Consider the following 14,785-nt stretch of genomic DNA (forward strand, 5'->3'; position numbering starts at 1 on the left):
TGCAATAGTAAGCAAATAGTGTCATGATGCAGGAGGGTTATGCAAAGCCACACCTGGTCAGTGATACAGTGTTTTAGTCATGCATTGTCAGTGCTACACATTCACTGATCCAACCCAGACCTTGGTGAAGGTGCAGCACATCCATGTTTTAATCTACTGCTGCAAAACCACAATCTCTTACTCCACATCAGTTATTCATGTCACGAAAACCCCCAAATATATAATGTGTCTTTCTTCATAGAATGACCTTCATTTCCTTGGGCTTTACATATTTATCAGAGTGAAACATGCAGCTCAAAGATCACGTGAAGAGGTGACTGATCTTTGATAAATACTTTCTCAGAGGCACATGATGTGCCTGCAGGGCAGATGGAAACAGTATTAACACATTATCAATGTGTGGTGAACTGGGTTGACTCAAAAGTAACCTCTTTTCCTTTCATTTGCAGTGTGATGCATGGTGCATGTAGTGGACCTATTTAAAAATTTAAAAATCCATTTGAAAATCTGCACCTGCGTGCCTCAGTGTAATAAGTTACAAAAACGCATCTAAGCTAAAATTAGCTTTCTGATGCCTCTTGTTTCGCTACCCTTCTTGCACCTCTAACCTCACTACATATCCTGTTGATACCAATAGGCAGGTCTCTTCCAGTTAAACAGCTTCAGTGGTTGGTCAAAGGCAGACATGGCCCACCACAGCTTTTGTCTGTCAGTGTAGCTGTTGCATGTGGCTTTGCTTGTTGTTTTCAATGTAAATTGCCGTTACAAAGTGCTGTGAGACAAGAAACACAGAGTAGTTGTCCTCTCGCAATGTTTTCTAACACATTGTTTTGCAAACAGTCCTGAATGAAAATGCACTTATAACATAAATAGCTCTGTTATTATAATCCGTTACTGCCCAACTCTGCACCAAACACCTAAATCATGTTCTTTAGAATCGCCCAATATTGATGCGATTCCTAAAGATAATGTGCTGAATGCCAAACAAAGGGTCCTGACATGTCACTAACACACGAATAACCTCACTAACCTGGTTGGAATTGGGCATTACTGGGACAAATTCTAGGGAGCCTGTGTAGTGAAGTCATTTAAATAAGGACTAGAAAGTTTTCAACAATAAATTCCCGTTACAGTTGTAATTCTGTAGACTGTTGTGATGAGAAGTTTGTATGAGTCTGTCAGTCGTGTTAGTTTTCTTTTGTAGGTCTGCTGCCTGTACACAGCTGTATGTTATATGGTGTTTGGAAGCCTTGTGTTAGCCTGGTCAGACAGCTTTGCGACAACCAGTCTCTTTAAAAAGTGTTAAAGTGTTCCCTGTTAAAAAGTGCAGATGAAATCTCAGAATACACCTGTTGCAGCATCATTTATGCAGGAAAAGTAAAAGACTAGCACCATCAGATATCAGTGGTGGCTACAACTACAAGCTATTTGTCCTCTGCTCCCTGAGGCTGAGAAAGCAACCCCACTAACGCCGGGTTCACACTGGACACGGAAGAGCTGCGATTTCAGAGAAGTGCTACCCGCATCCTTTCAGCGCCCATGTCAACCAGTTGGGCTGTTCACACTGGACGGGCTGATCACACTGGACGGGGTGTTCACACTGGACGCACCGCGCCACAGAGCTCTGCAGCCGGCTCGCGATCTTCAGCTATAGTTTCGCTGTCTTGTCTATCTTCTCTGCGTGCCGCAAGCGAATCTGGCAAGAAAACACACTGCTAATCTACTAAAAACAATATAAATGATATTATATGTGATATAAATGACCTGATTCTGATAAGATGATAAAATATGCATCACACGGACGCTTTTGACTTGACCCCCACAATCAAATTTCAAAAACCATCCACTATATTTATTAGAAATAGCCTAGTGTCACTGCTGTTTGTGATCGTGGGTTTTAAATTGTGTATTTATTCTGCATATTTGTCAGTTGTCAGCGAGAGACACAAGCAGAAACACAAACACACTGACAGACATAGAGAGAGAGAGAGCTCGATAGAAAACAGCAGAATTGCTTGTTGACCGGTGCAGAAAAATACGCTTCTTGTGTGAACAGCCAGGCTTCGGCTCGCTTGACAATTAACATAGCATGCCGCTTTGGGGCACTTCCGCGTCCAGTGTGAACCTGGCATAAAGGTCCATTTAGTAGACGTTAAATGTGAAACTTTTTGAAAATTAAAAAGTATTTATTTTTTTAACCTCAGCTTCATTATTATTGCTGATTACTTTTTTTTTAAAAAGTGAGTGTTATTTGGTTTATTATTTATCTTTAGACAAGCAATTCACCGCAAATGCATTATTAGTCTAACATTAAAGAAAAATACAAATGCAAATACATCTGAATTTCACTGAAAAGGGGACATTGGTTGATCATTGGTTTGCTAAATTTAGAGATATGCGCATTGTCTGCATTTCAGCCAATCACAATGAGTTTTACTTTGTAAACCTTGATCACCTCCTGACTATCTTTCATTTGGGCGGTAGACATCAGTAGTGCAAGACAAGAGTGTCAAGAGTGCTGTACAACAATGACCAGAAGACTGACTGCCTTGATTCTACTTTGTACTGTGTGTAAGTGCAATTCTTAACTACTATGAGAAAGACTAGACCATGTAATAATCTTAATACTTTACCTTTTTACTTCTTTTGTGTTGAAGCTCTGTTACTGTTTGTTTCTTTTTCTTCAGACCTGATTCAAACTGCAGAGCTTCTTCAGCAGATCTCTACAACTGTAGTTGAAGTTGGTGGAGATGTTACTTTAGACTGTCCAGTTTCTGAAAATGAAGGACAACTATTTTACTTGTCAAAGCAGTCTCTTGGATATTTGGCCCAACCAGTCTTTGCTGTAGTTGTTGACAGAATAACACCTAGTGAAAAATGTAACAACCCACGGTTCACAGCAACAAAAGAGGATACTAAGTATGTTCTTACCATCAGAAATGTCAGCAAAGAGGATGAAGCAACATACTTCTGTCAAAAGGGAACATCGTATTCACAGAGTTTTGTTAATGGCACCTTCTTGGCTGTGAACGGTAAAATATATATTTACTTTCAGTATTTGTGCCAAGTTTTTATGACGTACAAATAATTAAGATCATTAATTCCTTTTGATGTCTTTTTTACTGAATAATGCAGATCGTAATCAGCAGAAGTTTTTCTATGTAAAACAAAGTCCAAAGATTGAGTCGGTCCAACCGGGCGACTCAGTGACTCTCCAGTGTTCACTTCTCTCCAAGAACAAAGAAAATGCAGATTAGTAGCCTGGTTAATATTAACTTGATTTTGGCAAAATGTTATAAGACGGTGTTCATTATCGATCAAGTCTTTGTCCCAGAACTCAAGTACAAAAAAAAAAGGATCTTTGACTAAATGCTATATTTGAACATTTGTGCCTGTTGATAAACATTATTAGTTTTCTAAATGCCACTGTGTTACCCAAGAGTCCATAATTAAATAACGTTTAATGTCTTTAAGGAAATAATTGTGAACTGGTAACAGTTGTCCTTGTGCTTCAAGTCCTGTTGGCCTGCTGTGCCATTGTGATTGTCGTCCTTATTTTCTATGGAAATCGAAGGAAAGTTTGTGAACATTGCAAAGGTAGGTTCACCAAATTTTACTTTCATTTAAGTTACACTTTTTGAGACCGTACCATAAAGATATGAATCTATGAAATTACTTTGCTGTGAAAACAGAAAATGTGGGCTTCTGATGGTTAGAGGGTCGGCGGTTTATATTGTTTATCATTATAACACTGACGTTGTATTGAGCTCATTACAGGAGTGAAAGTGTTTAACTGAAAATGTGATTGAAATCTTTTCTTTGTTGTTCCATGTCCTTTAATGAGAGGGTGACAAAAATCAAACTGATGTGTGTACACATATTCTGAAGGCTTTGTTTTTATTTTAACAGCACCAGTGAGTGCTTCCCATCATCTTGGACACGACAGGACAACTGTGGATCTGTCAAATGATCTGGTAAATATGTGGCAGTGTGTTGTCTTGGTGTAGCGATCTAGATATTCTGCCACTCGATCCTCTGGACAAAACACACAATATTATACTCATACAAGAAAAATCAAATAAACTGTTGAGTAGCTAAAACATAATGCCTGTTGTTATATGATAAATGGGGATAAAGTCAAGAGGTATAAATATGATGATTGAGAAATTACGTAAAAGAAAGTATGTTTAGATGACTGCAAAGACACTGTAAAGCAATCTATACTCTAGACTTGGTCTTTATGTTACAGCCCTGATCTCTGAAATATTTGTCATTAACACACAAATATTATGTTTTTGCAGGATGGAGGACTGAACTATGCAGCACTGGATTTCTCCACAAGGAAAGAGAAAAGAGGGAAGAGGAAGACTAGAGAGTCGCCACAAGAGTGTTTGTACTCTGCTGTTAGAGCAGATAACCACAACCAGCAACACACCTCTCTATAGACCGAGCACAGCCTGTGCAAAGATCCCCAAGTCTCTACAGAGAGCTTCAGCTTGGGTGTGTGTGCACACGTATAGCTTTTTATTCCTAACTGACATCCAGAAGTGATGGGAAGCAGTTGTGTATCAGAATGGGTATATTTTCTAAGAACAAGTTTTGCAGGCTGATTTAGTGGGAGAGCACCAGATGTTCAGTTGCTTTGTGCCTGTACTTCTGTACGGTGACATAAAGGTCAACATGTCTGTGGACCTGTGTTTGCTTTTGTTGTTTTGTTGACCTAAAACAGTATACTTTATATCTATATCGTCTTCTCATATGAAATAACAGCATTTTCACTCATCACAAATACTACAAGAAAAAAAAAGGATAATTATAGTTTGCTTCTCAGTATGTCTGGTTTTCTGTCCAGGTCTAGTTCCACCTCTGCTCCCCTCAGATTAAAGAGGTAACATTTCTTTGTATGAAAAAAAGACGGATGAAATGAGCATCTTGAGATGGGATCACACCAGCCAAGATGCCAAATCGGGCCATGTGGGGGGCCTCTTCCCCACCTCCTACCCTCTTCTTCCACTGCCCTTGCTTGGACCACACCCATCTTCAAACCAAGTCTCATTTTGATCTCAACCCTCAAGTTTCGTGACTGCATCTTGCACAGTTTTGACGCTATCACAGCGACAAAATCTATCCACAGACAGAAGTATAAACACCTGGTGACTCACCCACACAGACTCTCAAGGTGAAATCAATAACAGCGTCGCTGTCGTTGCTGGTAATCAACATGCAATGATGAGCTATCTTACCTGAAGTAAACTAAGCTGCTCTGTTAATCACCAGCCACGGCAGCGTGTGGCTGGTATTGTTTTCACCTTGTGAGTCTGTGTGTGTCATCATGGCGATATGTGATCTTGGAGACGCCTACTGTAGCGGGAACTACCACAGAAAAGGTTTTAAGTGCTTTGCCAGGTGTTTATAAGTCTTGTCTGATAGATTTGGGTGGTATCATAAGATTGATTTCTGATTTCTTGCTATTATTATATTGTTTGAGTCCTGAGTTGATTTTCTATTTGTGTAGTTGCATTTTTGTTGTTTTCCAGGTGTAAATGTGAGTACAATGCTTATATGTGAAGTGTTGATGGCAATGTAGAAGTTAATTTGTAGTGAATTAAGAAATTTTCATTTTATGTGTTAACAGATCAGTTTTGTACAGTAAGATGCATCCTGCAGTGATTGAAACTGAAGGTCTTTTCAAAGTTAACACACACTGTATGTACTGTAAGAAAACAGGTGTTCATTTCTATTTAAAATTTCATTGTAGATGTGGTATCTTTTGTCATAATATAAGTTTGTTTACAAAGAAAGGAAACAACACGTGCACACAAATATAAATTCCTTTTAGTACAATTGTACTGAACTCTTTTCACCGCTCTTTCAAAATAATCTTAAAAAAAGGGGCAGATGCATCATTATTTTTATGGAAAACTTTAATAAAATGCACAAAAAAATGAAAGAAAATAACAAGGATGGAATACACAATACTACAGGCGATTACGAAAAGCTATTAAACATGGTTATTTTTTGGACCAATTAGCAAATCAGTATTTGGATTATTGATCCCTCACAAAAGCCCTGATATCGGTGTAGATCGTCTCTTCCTTTCTTTTATTCCTTCTTCCTGCGTTGCCGGCTTTCCTCCTGGTAAAGACTGGTGTACAATAAACCAAAGTGTCCTCATTTCTCTGAAGAAATAAAGTGAACATGAGTGAGCGGATTCCAATACATGCACATATAAACATAAACATTGCTTTAATACAGTTTAAATTCCTTACCTGTTGACTTTGCTGATTACCACTGGCTGTTGCAGCATTTGTTTGCAGAGTGGTGGCAGCTGTATTATTAAAAAAAACGAAGGATTTAACTTTATTGTAAATGTATGATACTATAGGTTGACTTATACAGAGCACAAATTAATCAAATGATGTTAGCTTTTGGGGAAACACACTTTAATAATATGGTGTAGCCACAGGTGTGCCTGTGCCACGCAAAGACGCAGCTGGCACACACAAAAATCAGATGCAGAGTGATAGCCTTACTAAAACGAGTTACTATTGCTAAACAGCACGCCACTATCCATCTGCAGCCGTTCTATATTTCTACTAGTAGAAGTTGGCAACCCTACACACACATTCATCAATGAAAAAAAGTCATGAGCAGTCTGGACCTGGAGGGGCTGCATAGAAAGCTGCCGGGCCGGTAGAAAACGGAGTGGCAGCTGGCAGCGTCATCTCTTGCTGCATTCACTTACACTCAGACATCAGAGTTCAGGTCACCAGCCACAACTTTTCATAAATACATACTGAGGTGGCTGTATTAGTGTTAAAACTGCCCAATTGGCCACTTGCATAAAAGAAAAGGCCTCTACATCTCAACGTCCCGGGCTGAATCTCAGACCCAGTCCATCCCTGGATCATGTAGCACATCCACTAGGTTTTTTTCTGGCTGTGCTAGTGCTTTAATAGATAGAGTAATGTCTCTTACCGTTGCAACAATTACAGGATTTTTTCCTGATGGCATAAACAAGGAAGGCTATAACAATCAGACTGATAGCCAAAGCAGCACATAACAGAAAGACAATCGTGTTGACGTCCTGTGAATCACACGTGCTGCCAACTGAAACATTAAAGAAACAAATAATAAAAGTTAATAAATAGTAATAAATTATTTACTTTACTTGATATTATGATAATTTAACCATTATATAGAAATATAATGCAGTTACCTTCAACGTCCAGTTTTGTCCCATTTCCAAAAAATATCTCCCCACACGTGGCCACAGCACAGTAATAAGTCCCGGCATCAGAGGAGCTGACGTTCTTAGAGAAGCTGTAGACACATTTCTGTTGAGAGCGAGCTTCGGGACTCTTGTCACATCCATCATTGTTGTTTCTTTGGGCATAAATTAAACTTGGATGAGATTTATCTGATCCGGCTCTGAACCAGAACACACTGTGTTCACCTGGACATGTTTTCTTCTCAGAGTCAGAGAGGACTGAACACTGCAGAGTCACTGAGTCTCCTGGACGGACCGGATCAGATGGAAAGTCTTGAGTGACGGCAGAGATATCAGGTTCTGATCCTGGGAAATAATAATAAAGAAATAATAAACATGTTTTACTCAATTCAATGATGATACATTATAGGTGTTGAGGTTACAATGATCTATTCTTAAACAAAAGAGTCTGGTGACTTCTATATGAATCATGCAAACATACAACAACTTAATAGAAGTTAGTAAGAAAATGAAAAACATTAAAATATGTAACATTGCTGTTATAAATTATGTATAATTATATCATTTTTAAGGCATCTGGAGTATATTTACCTTTGATTCTCAGAAATATTCCTTTCGAAAATATCATGTGAGTTTGTCTCACTTTTATACAGTAGTAGACCGCAGTATCACTGAACTGAGTTTTGGTAATATGCAGAACAAATGCTCCAGGCTCTTGTGTTGCTGTAATGCGATGAGTCTCCTCAACAACCTTGTAATCATTGGTTATTGTTCTTCCTAATATTTTAGGAAAGGTTCCAGAAACGACCCTGATCCAAAATAAGTATGTTGATTGCCATACTCTCTGGCGGGTACATGTTAGAGTGACATTTTGTCCAACACCAATGGTCTTTGTCTCAAAGATGGGATCGTCTGTGCATCCTGAAAATAAAATTAAAACAGAGTGATAATTAACAACAGAGATACATTCATATGCCTTCTCTATATTCCTGCTTGAAGATGACAAATGTATTTTAAATATATATGTGGAGTAAATGTGGCTAAGACTTACGTCCAATTTTGAGCATGAGCAGAATAAAAAATATGATCTTCATTTTCTTTCCACATGAGAGACTGCAGTTGAATTAGTTCATATGAGAGGATGATTCGCCTTAATATAATCATATGAAATGGGAGGGAACAATTTCAGAGCAATCTGATTGGCCTCTCGTTATGTTTGTGTTTCACTAAACCACCAGTGGAAATAATACCACCCATTTCCCAACTTAAACACATGACAAAACAGCACGTATTTGTTTCATGGTGGTTTTCTACAACTGACACAGAGAGTAACCTCAACAGATGATTTGATCTTAATGTGAAATACAGTTATCCAAAAATAATCTGGTTCACGAAATTTTGTTTTCATTCACTGTTGTACTACTTCAATTATTATTATTTTTAATTTAAAAACAAAACATTGTAACTTGCACAATATATATAGTAGTTATTCTTATTACATGTTTATGTTAGTCGTAGTAGTCGGGTATATCTATCTATCTATCTATCTATCTATCTATCTATCTATCTATCTATCTATCTATCTTGTACCACCATATTTATGAAGGTTGTAGCCTAGATAGAAACTAGATAGCAGTTGCATTTTTTAATTTTTACTATGTTTTCTAAATGTGTTTTCATTAGTGTATAATCACCTGAAACCAGAAGGCCATCATAGTTCTCTGACACACGTGAAACTGCGGTAACGTGAACTGCCGTCTGCCTTCTGTTGCTCCTAAAGTAGTGTTGTTTTGGTAATGATGACCTCTGAGCGAAGTGAACGGCGTTACCACGGTTTTGCACTCTGCGGCTCACGTTATTGCAGTCTTGGAAAGCTAGGAGTGAGCGGAGGGGTACTCAGTTGGTTGCAATCTGCAGCCACGCCACTAGATGCCGCCAAATACTTCAGAACACCAAGTGTGTGACACGTGCAAAACAATACAGTTAAAAAAATATATATATATCTCTTTACATCACTGTCATCTTTTAAAGATAGTCAAATGATTCAACAAACGAAAGATTTACAATGAATTCTTTCAATAGCTAACCTTTGAATATAAATGCATGACATGTTATTTATCTGTAAATATACAGCCATTTTAAATGTTGTGTGAGCCAATTCAGATGCTCCACATCATCAATAATGACCCGCCCACTCTGCCTGTCAAAAACCTCAACAGGAAGAGCACAGAGTACAGAGGAGGGCTGTTAAACCATCCATCCTCTATACTCACATCACTTCTTTTCAGAGGGCTGGTGAGAGGAAGCAGCAGAGCGACGCTCTCACAGTATTACATTCTCATGGAGACGATTTACAGTTTCTGACCTGCATATCTTTATCTGAGGGAGGGAACCACAAATAAAACAATACAATGATTAACAAAGTGATTAACATAAAACAATCGTAGGCCACTATACAGTATGTGCAGTGGTCGACACCCCCACTATAACACGGACAGGAACACCTAACAATATAATGCAGCCCAGTGCAACACCACAAACTCTAGCCTCAAAATAATCATCAAAGAGTTAGAGTGGGGGTTTGTCTCCAACTTGAAAGGTGTAAAGAGAAAAAAAATAGAACGACCAACAACCCATCTATTTATAGGGACCAGCACGTTTGTTTAGGGTCAATATATTGTTGACAAAGAGCCATAACACCATTTGTACTTTCACACAAACAGACACAAATAGACACACATTCACAGTCACCACTGACAAACAAATGATGCATGGAAACTTTAGCATTGTTGTGGTTGAGTTTCAAACTAAAGTGTCAGTACATAGGGGCTTTTCTACCTTTCTCAGTCTCTGTTTTAGCCTCAGGAAGCTGGGCTTGCACTGCTGTTTTACCTTTTATAAAAAGGCAAGAGGAACACCACACTTATTTATATGATTGTTATTTAATTGATAACATTTTTATGTAGACAAATATTTTTTTTTAAATAATAAGGGCTGTCAAAGTTAACACGATAATAATGCTTTAACGCAAATTTGTTTTAATGCCACTAATTTCTTTCAACTCGCGAATTTTAGGTAGCAGCGGGTTCAGTTTTAAAGCTAGAATGAAGACACTGGTATCATATGAAACTAGAAAACCTAAGGAGCATTGGTACCAACCATGTCATACAATCTTCTTGCAAAGGAGGCTAAATAACACTCCAAACTTACGTTAAATTTTGGTGAAGAAAAACTGGCATGGCCATTTTCAAAGGTGTCCCTTGACCTCTGACCTCAAGATATGTGAATGAGAATGGGTTCTATGGGTACCCACGAGTCTCCCCTTTACAGACATGCCCACGTTATGATTTTTCAAAGGGGTAAATGCAGTAGTAGGTAACCTACTCACAAGACTCGTTTCCCAACAATCTATCCTAACCTTATCCATTCGAGATCAATACCTAATCTTAACCATCTTATGATTTTCCCAACTCGTGGGTTACCTTCTACACACGACCCTGGTTCTGGCTGTTACAGTAGTGAGAGAGTGGTGCAGGGATGACGTATTTTTGTAGGCCAACCAGGAAGTTATCATCGCCCTGTGTTCCCTCGACAAAAAGCCAATGAGATTCTTCCATCGGATTTTGGATTATTACAGAAAATAAAGTAAAGGCGGACGTGTCGGCATGATGACGGTTAGTAGTCTCATTTAGCCACTTGTTAGCAACCGCCTTTTTGAAGACACGTTAATGCTTCAAAATCCTCAAGTGGGATATTTACTGTTGTATTTTATATTGTAAGACAAAACAATAAAATCCCTTAAGCTTGTGTTAACCACAGACCTTATTTCATGCATCTAACCAAAAACCCTTTGACTCTCAGACGAGGAAACGTGAAGTGCTAAAATGCATTACAGGCCTACTAGTTGAACCCTGTGGATTATTATTCATGCAAAATCTAGTTGCAAAGTCTGTTTGTTTTTTATTTTCACGAGCAAATGTGAGTAACAGTTTGCAGTGTGAAGTCTTAATAGCAATAAAAAATTGAAAAATCAATAGATTTTAAGTGTGGTAAGAGATCAGCATGAGCAAGCACAAATAAGAAACATTAAGCAATATAAAATGATGACGCTGTTTGAGTCTCTTACTTTAAAAGTATTTTATTTGTTTCCACTGTGTTGCAAACATTAAACAAGAAAACCAATCAATCTTACTGTATTATACTAGATGCTAACTTATAAAGTTATTTTTAAACTAAAATTTTACCTGAAAAATCTTAAAAAGACACAAAGAAACCTTCCTCAACTCTCCGACTATTTCAAGGTAAATCTTTCAAAAAGCCTGGCAGAATTATACACCTTTCATAAAAGACTTTAATAAAAAAAATGCACAAAAATTAAACAAGAATTAATAGATATGAGATGCTGTTAAATATCACAAAAAGCCATTAAAACTATTACATTTCGCATCATGATAATTCATGCCCTTTTATGAAAAAAAAGTCATCCGGTGATTGCAAACGGATGGGACAGAAAATAATGTCAAAAAGATACATGAAACATGTTTAAGGTTATCCAAATATAATATCATTACCGATATCAGAAATGAAATTGATGCAAAGCAGCATATTTACAACAGTGTGCCTTACACAATTATATTCACTTTAACTAGCAGATCCAGTAGATTGTTAATCTATTTCTCAAGTCCTGACATCAGTGTAGATCGTCTCTCCCTCTGCTGTTTCTACCTTTCTTCTCTCTGCTCTGCCAGTTTTCCTCTTGGTGAAGGCTGGAGCAGAATAGGCCAATAAGTCCTCATCTCTCTATATAAATAAAATATATGGAAAAACGTCATGTGACAGCATGCATTAATATTTACATATATAGACAAAAAATGTCTTTAAATTCCTTACCTGCTGACTTTGGTGATGACCACTGGCTGTTGCAGCTGTATTATGAAATAAAAACACAGATATAAGAAGAAAGACGCTGTAGGTTCATTTACACAAATCAGTAATCCTGGGAAAGTTAGCTTTTGCAAAGTATTGTAGGAGAAACTTCTATTACCGTTGCAACAATCACAAGTTTTCATCTTGATAGTATAAATCAGGAAGGCAATAACAATCAGACTTATAGCCAAAGCTGCACATGAGAGAATCAGAACTGTGTTGGCCTTCTGCAGATCCCAGATGTTGAGTCCTGAAACAATATGAAAAGAAGCGAATAATGAAAATTAACAACTATTCTGTCAAGATGTTATAACTAGGGCTGTCAAAGTTAACGCGATAATAACGTGTCATGTGTTTTAACGCCACTAATTTCTTTAATAAATTAGCGCAATCGATCTTTCGAAGGTTGACGCGGGCTCAGTTTTAAAGCTAGGGTGAAGATACTGGCATCATATGGAACTAGGCTAAATAACGCTGCAAACTTGTGCTAAATTTTGGCGTGGAAAAGCTGTCATGGCCATTTTCAAAGGGGTCCCAAATATCCCTTTAAAGTACATTTTGAACAGATAAAAAATGTGCGATTAACTATTTTAATCGATTGACAGCCCTAGTTATAATGCAGGAGGAAAAAATGCTTTGTGATACTTGATTTTAATTGTTTCTACTAGATTCAAAAGTAATGATTATTAATGGTTAATATGGAAATGATCTGCTTTTACCTTCCACGTCCAGTTTTGTTCCTCTTCCAAATAATATCTCCCCACACGTGGCCACAGCACAGTAATAAGTCCCGGCATCAGAGGAGCTGACGTTCTTAGAGAAGTTGTAGACACATTCCTGTGGAGAGCGAGCCTCGAGGCTCTTCTGACATTCATCACTGTTTCCATGAGCGTAAATTAAACTGGGATGAGATTCATTTGATCCGACTCTTAACCAGAACACACTGTGTTCTCCAGGACATTTGCTCTCAGAGTCAGAGAGGACTGAACACTGCAGAGTTACTGAGTCTCCTGGACGGACCAGATCAGATGGAGGGGCTGTGGTGATATCAGGGTCTGGTCCTGGGAAATACAAAGATGAAAATAAACATGCTTTACTCACTCACAAATTAAACTATGCAATCTGCTTTTATTAAATGTTTGATGTAAGCATGAATGAATAAATCTTTTAAGTAATGTGATACTTTTGCTGTATTTTATTTACCTTTAATTCTCAGAAATGTTCCTTTCAAAAATGTAATTTTGAGTCGGTTTACTTTTATACAGTAGTAAACTCCAGTATCGCTTGGCTTTGTTTCATGAATATGCAGAAGAAATGTTCCAGGTCCTTGTTCTGCTGTAAAGCGAGTATTCTTATTAACTTCCTTATAATTAAAAGTAAATGTTCCTCCCAAGACTTCAGGAAAGTTTCCAGAAACAAGTCTGACCCAAAACAAAGTTTCTTGGGACAGAGATTCCTGGCGAGGACACGTCAAAGTCACATTATCTCCAACACCAACAGCATTTGTCTCAAAGATCTGATCATCTGTGCATCCTGAAAATATTAGAGAAGCATTGATCAGTGATTAATGACAGAGAGAGAATCATGCATGTGCTGCTAAATTACTGTAAAAACTATAAATATATATCTGGAGCAAATCTGATATTTCTACATGTACTTACGCCCGACTCTGAGCATCAGCAGAAAATAAAACACGATCATCATTATCTGGTTTATCCACTGGAGACTGCAGTTAAATTAGATCGTACTGGAAGACGATTCGCCTTAATGTAATCATATCAAGTGGGAGGGAACAATTTCAGAGCAATCTGATTGGCCTCTCGTTATGTTTGTGTTTCACTAAACCACCAGTGGAAATAATACCACCCATTGCCCAGCTTGAACACATGACAAAACACCGACAGCACGTATTTGTTTCATGTTGGTTTTCTACAACTGACACAGAGAGTAACCTCAACAGATGATTTGATCTTAATGTGAACTACAGTTAACCAAAAATAATCTGGTTCTCAAAATGTTGTTTTCATTCACTGTTGTACTACTTCAATTATTAATATTTTTAATTTAAAAGCAAAACATTGTAACTTGCACAATATATATAGCATTTATTCTATGTTTATATTCTATAGTTTTTATGTTAGTTGTAGTAGTCGGGTATATCTATCTATCTATCTATCTATCTATCTATCTATCTTGTACCACCATATGTACGAAGGTTGTAGCATAGATAGAAACTAGATAGCAGTTGCATTTTATAATTTTTACTATGTTTTCTAACTGTGTTTTCATTAGTGTATAATCACCTGAAACCAGAAGGCCATCATAGTTCTCTGAAACACGTGAAACTGCGGTAACTTGAACTGCCGTCTGACTTCTGTTGCTCCTAAAGGAGTGTTATTATGGTAAGGATGGCCTCTGAGCGAAGTGAATGGCATTACCACGGTTTAGCACTCTGCAGCTCACGTTACCGCAGTCTTAGAAAGCTAGGAGTGAGCGGAGGGGTACTCAGTTGGTTGCAATCTGCAGCCACACTACTAGATGCCGCCAAATCCTTCAGAACACCAATTGTGTAACACGTGCAAAACATTGCAGTTAAAAATATGAACAGTTTGTCTGGATTTTGTGATT

At 37.8% G+C, this 14,785-nt stretch overlaps 1 protein-coding gene and 1 long non-coding RNA gene across 2 annotated transcripts in view; both read right to left on the bottom strand.

Moving 5' to 3' along the window:
- The window catches only part of LOC119494907, a 60,366-nt gene that overhangs the window by 16,873 nt on the left and 28,708 nt on the right, over window positions 1-14,785 (bottom strand). Inside the window, exons 7-11 of the mRNA XM_037781134.1 lie at window positions 13,819-13,883; window positions 13,361-13,690; window positions 12,877-13,218; window positions 12,276-12,413; window positions 12,122-12,156 (exon numbers count right to left, since the gene is read on the bottom strand). Of these exons, the coding sequence (XP_037637062.1) occupies window positions 12,122-12,156; window positions 12,276-12,413; window positions 12,877-13,218; window positions 13,361-13,690; window positions 13,819-13,883 (910 nt within the window). The remainder of the gene's footprint in view (window positions 1-12,121; window positions 12,157-12,275; window positions 12,414-12,876; window positions 13,219-13,360; window positions 13,691-13,818; window positions 13,884-14,785) is intronic.
- Window positions 6,023-7,075, bottom strand: LOC119494410. Its single transcript, XR_005208193.1, has 3 exons — window positions 6,979-7,075; window positions 6,270-6,328; window positions 6,023-6,179 (listed from the first exon to the last, which is right to left on the bottom strand). It is a non-coding gene; the product is annotated as an uncharacterized LOC119494410 (long non-coding RNA).

This window comes from Sebastes umbrosus, chromosome 9 (genome assembly GCF_015220745.1).
Source record: "Sebastes umbrosus isolate fSebUmb1 chromosome 9, fSebUmb1.pri, whole genome shotgun sequence".
NCBI classification, from domain to species: domain Eukaryota; kingdom Metazoa; phylum Chordata; class Actinopteri; order Perciformes; family Sebastidae; genus Sebastes; species Sebastes umbrosus.